The sequence below is a fragment of a genome, assembly GCF_019968985.1.
Source record: "MAG: Porospora cf. gigantea B chromosome Unknown PgB_NODE_2022_length_4289_cov_135.293, whole genome shotgun sequence".
Taxonomy (NCBI): Eukaryota; Apicomplexa; class Conoidasida; order Eugregarinorida; family Porosporidae; genus Porospora; species Porospora cf. gigantea B.
In genome coordinates, this window is record NW_027178783.1 from 1 (window position 1) to 4,289 (window position 4,289).

At 52.6% G+C, this 4,289-nt stretch overlaps 4 protein-coding genes across 6 annotated transcripts; 1 reads left to right on the forward strand and 3 right to left on the reverse strand.

Annotated features, from left to right (window-relative positions):
- On the reverse strand, positions 1-211 carry KVP17_005227 (uncharacterized protein; the record flags this gene model as incomplete). Its single annotated transcript, XM_068515033.1, has 1 exon — positions 1-211. A coding segment is annotated over one exon (211 nt), but the record flags the coding sequence as incomplete, so codon positions are not given.
- A 184-nt stretch (positions 212-395) lies between these two features.
- KVP17_001632 (uncharacterized protein) lies at positions 396-779 on the forward strand (the record flags this gene model as incomplete). 2 transcript variants are annotated; one of them, XM_068517222.1, is made up of 1 exon in its annotated part: positions 396-779. In XM_068517222.1, the coding sequence occupies one exon, from the start codon at positions 396-398 to the stop codon at positions 777-779; it is 384 nt and encodes a 127-aa protein (XP_068377160.1). The 2 variants fall into 2 exon arrangements, with proteins under 2 accessions (XP_068377160.1, XP_068377161.1); XM_068517223.1 differs by having other exon boundaries at positions 453-779.
- A 125-nt stretch (positions 780-904) lies between these two features.
- KVP17_001633 (uncharacterized protein) lies at positions 905-1,915 on the reverse strand (the record flags this gene model as incomplete). Its single annotated transcript, XM_068517224.1, has 1 exon — positions 905-1,915. One exon carries the CDS (start codon positions 1,913-1,915, stop codon positions 905-907), a length of 1,011 nt encoding a protein of 336 aa, XP_068377162.1.
- Positions 1,916-2,208: 293 nt separating this feature from the next.
- On the reverse strand, positions 2,209-3,407 carry KVP17_001631 (uncharacterized protein; the record flags this gene model as incomplete). 2 transcript variants are annotated; one of them, XM_068517220.1, is made up of 3 exons in its annotated part: positions 2,209-2,270; positions 2,299-2,792; positions 2,821-3,407. In XM_068517220.1, the coding sequence occupies 3 exons, from the start codon at positions 3,405-3,407 to the stop codon at positions 2,209-2,211; spliced, it is 1,143 nt and encodes a 380-aa protein (XP_068377158.1). The 2 variants fall into 2 exon arrangements, with proteins under 2 accessions (XP_068377158.1, XP_068377159.1); XM_068517221.1 differs by lacking the exons at positions 2,209-2,270; positions 2,299-2,792 and having other exon boundaries at positions 2,817-3,407.
- Between the last annotated feature and the right edge of the window lie 882 nt (positions 3,408-4,289).

The window sequence follows — 4,289 nt, forward strand, 5'->3', positions numbered from 1 at the left end:
AATCGTCCTGGTCGAAGGGGTCCTCGATAGATATCATAGGGTACTTCTCGCAGAACTCCTTGTACATTTCGATGAGATCGTCATGAGTCTTCTTGTGGTTGCCGTCGTTGTTCTCAGTTTTGAAGTCGAGGGCGTAAACCTTCTCATCACCCTTCCAGAACTCTGAAGCAGCGACATCCATGCTGATTTTGACCTTGCCCTCTGCGCCCATATTTACAGGGCTATTATGGTGTTGACGTTTTCAATCGCTTTCAACACATCCCAGGTACCTCGACTTATCGCCATTACGAAGCTCAAGAGCCTCGGTGCGTTTTCAGACAATGATGTTATCTGCAACGGTTCACACAACGGTTTTTAACTCTAGCAGCAGTTTGTCATAGAAGTCGAACGCCATTATGCACTTTTTGAGCAGCAGAGCAGCTCCGCGGTTCTTTTCCAACGCGACGGCTCAGATGAGACCAGGCGCTGCACTTCACTCTGTGAATCGACTGGTCGCCCAAGAACCCGTAGTTGTGTTTATCAAGGGCACTCCTGAATATCCGAGATGTAAACACTCTAAGCAACTTGTGGAGTTACTCAAGCGAGCCCGCCTAACGGATTACGCCTACGTGGACGTGTTGGAAGCTTCCGAGGCCAGAGAAGCTGTGAAGTGTGTGTCCGCCTGGGACCTACTGCCTCAAGTTTTCGCTGACGGAGAGTTTGTGGGTGGCTTAGAGGCGATAGAGGAGCTGGAGGAGCACCAACGATTGCGGAACGTCCTGCGCCGGGCAATGGTCTGAGGTTCGATCGGGGGAGATGCTCATAAGTGAATCACCAAGCTGGTGCAATTAACAAACTAGACAAGATAGATATCACTGCCCACGCCGCTAAGTCAATGCAGCGTGTGCACTTGTGGTCCTTCAAATTAGAAGTCGATGGTCTTCATGATTTCTGCCAGCGTGCGAGCGCTTGCTTGGAGCTTTTCCTTCTCCTCCTTGGACATTGTTAAGTTCACAACGCCATGCACTCCGTGCGAGCCCAGCAAGCAGGGCACGGCCAATACCACGTCCTCTTCGATTCCAAATAGTCCTTGCACGAAGGTTCCGATCGAAGCCACCTCCTCGCTGTCGTGGAGGATCCGCCGGCACAGGTTGGCCACGGAAAACCCGATTCCCCAGTTAGTGTACCCCTTCAGTCGGATGATATCCTCGGCGCTGGTAACCACCCGTTGGTGAGCGGATGAGTTCGCGGCAAAATCCTCTATCTTGTTAACCATGGCGGATCCTACGCTTGCAGAGCTCCAGATTGGGACAGAGGAGTCCCCGTGCTCACCCAGAATGAATGCATGCACTGACGACGTGCTCACGCTCAACTCACTCGCCAAGTAGTGCCGAAAACGCCCCGTATCAAGGTTGCACCCGGTACTGATCACTCTGTTCCGGCAAAAACCTGAGAGCTTCCAAGCCACGTATGCCATGATATCACATGGGTTAGTGACGATCAGAAGCACAGCCTGAGGACTATGCTTTGCCAACTCCGGGACAATAGACTTATAGATATCCACGTTACGTTGTACCAAACTGAGACGAGTTTCTCCGGGTTGCTGACGAACGCCAGCAGTTATGACGATGACACGGCTGTTGGCTGTTTCCTCCATCGTACTGGCAGCCACCACAGCAGGGGGGACGGACATGAAGGAAGTAGCTTGTCGAATGTCGTTGACCTCACCCTGAAGTTTGTTAGCGGAGCGGTCATACATGACCACTCTGTTCCCAACGCCCTGCGTTACACAAGCTAGCGAGCACGCAAGGCCGACCTGTCCCGCCGCACCGACGATGGTGATGGTCCATGGGTACCTCTGATCCTTTCGATGGGTGTCGAAAAGATTCTTTATGAGCGGACTGTGGTCAATAGGCGAGTTGAGCTGACTGGGCATCGAATGAGAAACTAACAATTATGACGAAGGATTATTCATGACCCACACGCACCATTGCCGCTCTGCACACACAGCCTATGCGGTGGGAGTCCCGAGTCCTGGACCTGACCCTTGTGTCGTCGCATGTGCGATCGGAGGAAAGCTCGGAGTGCTTGATTGAGTCGCCCACCAGGTCTTCCTGCTGCCAATGCCCGACTCACTGTAGAGGCGGTTGTCTTCCAGAGCGTACTGTAGTGGATGAGAACGAGATTCGGATCTTGTATCCTGACGAGAGCACGCCAACGCCCGTGGCTTCAATTACGACTGCTAAAAGTGAAGAACGCGTCAAGTGTTAGCTGACCCTTGGGGAGGGGCTCTGCATGACTCGGGCAGGGCGAACTCACGGGGCTTCTGTCGTCCACGACGACTGGAGGGTGAGGCGATTGCAGAGCGCGGACTTATGGCTTTGGGAGTGGGGCAAGCTGACAGTGCCTCCTCTGTTGCTTCTGTCAGAGCTGCCTGTGCAGCAGGGAGGACTGGGAGACGAGAGCCGTTCGAGCCGCTGCTTGTGGTGGGTGCGGAGTCTACACGGGCGGGAGGAGGGGTTATAGAAATCCGTAAGCCAGAGCGGGTCGCAGTGGCGGCGCTGTCTGCCGATGTTGGGGTCTCCGGTACGATATCAGGACTACAGTTGTGAGAAGTCGGGACGCCACATGTCTCGATGGCGCATGCTGCGTCGGTACCAGCGTCGGACTCTAATCTCCTCTTCTTAATCATCTCACTGAGCCTTTCACCACCAGGTAATGATACTCGTTTCATCTGAAGCTGTCGTTTCGGTAGGGGCAGCGGCGGAATGGCATCCACCAGTTCAAATAACTCCACAGATCCCAATACGCATCTGAATGAACATTCCTGTTGCACCTTACGCAAGTCGAGTTAGCCTTCCCAGATAGTCGGTGACAAGATCTGCCAAATCCGGCGGGGAGCGGCGCCATTCGATGTTGTCGTTCTTCTTCTGCTCTTCTTTCAGTAGTTCAAGTTCCTTCCGAGCTGCTCGTCGGATCAAATTGAGTCCGGTTTTTACCAAGAATGCGACAAGAGCAGGGTGCGCCTCTACCGAGTTGCTGTCTCGTCCAGCCATCACCGCAGCCAAGACGGCGGACTCCATAGCTTTCTTACCGTCATTTTCGGTAACGAGAAGGTTGCCCTGGCAGCTTGTGGCTCGAAAGCCTTCTCCGGCATATATGAGGCCGATTTTGCGACAAAGAGGAATGGCTCCGATGACGTCATGTTTTTTGAGAACGCCCAAATCTTTGCATGCGAGAAGCAGTCTCTCAAGGCATGCCCTGACAGCAGTCCTCAACCGCACTTTGATGGTAGATCTGGTCAGTCCCTCGACTGTCGCCTCCGTTTCCCATTTCAGGCTAGCGATTCGGATGACGCCCTGATTTTGAAGCCAATTGGCGAAAGGTTTGTGCGATTCAGACCCCAGAAACTGGTCCAAAGTCGTCATCTTCAAAGCTTTTGGGTGTATTCATTGAATTTCCTCAGGGAATGATTCCCAGACCACGCTTTCTCGACGAGCTCATCCTTCGCATCAACTCAGATATTTCCGTTCGGAATCGGTGCTTGGGGGATTGTGGCCTCCTTTTGACAGCCGGGCGGGCAGCAGGACTCTCCGTTAATTGTATATCGACGGCCTTAATATCGTACCACTGCTACAACGGAGCGTTCCAGGATCCCCAGAAGGACACACGTTGGGTTGTAGCCGCCGCAATTATGTTAGCGTGGAAGGTTTGGGAGGACCACGACGACATGAAATCAGTTCGAAAATATCCTGACATCATTAAAACCGTCTACAGAGTCATCGCAGACGACTTACACCAAGATACTCCAGGCATCAACTCTATTGGTGAGTGGCTGGACAATACCAAAGGAGAGGAGATAAGGTGGCTCAAGCATCAAATCCGCGTGTACGAGAAGTACATCCTGCACTCTCAGCTATTTGTTGTACCACCGGATGCCCTGCTGGGTCCACTGAGGAAGTCGTCAAGTGAGGGGGAGACGAGGACATTACCTGAAGCCTACATCCGGCTCTGGGGCCTAACAGCAATAGCAGCCAGCGACGATATACCTCAGAACCTCAAAAGTGAATTGACTGCTGAATTGCTGGAAGCAGCAATCGACTGTTCGTTAGATTTTCTACGAACTCCGATGAGCCTACTCTATCCACCGTATGTGCTGGCAATCTGTTGCCTGTGGAAGTCCGCCTTGCATCTGAACTTAGATGGGGCTGTGGACTACCTTGAGAATCTGGAGACTTACTTTAACAAGGAGATTACGGACCAAATCTCCAAGTCCATCTTCGAATGTTTGGATCATATCTGTACGGCTT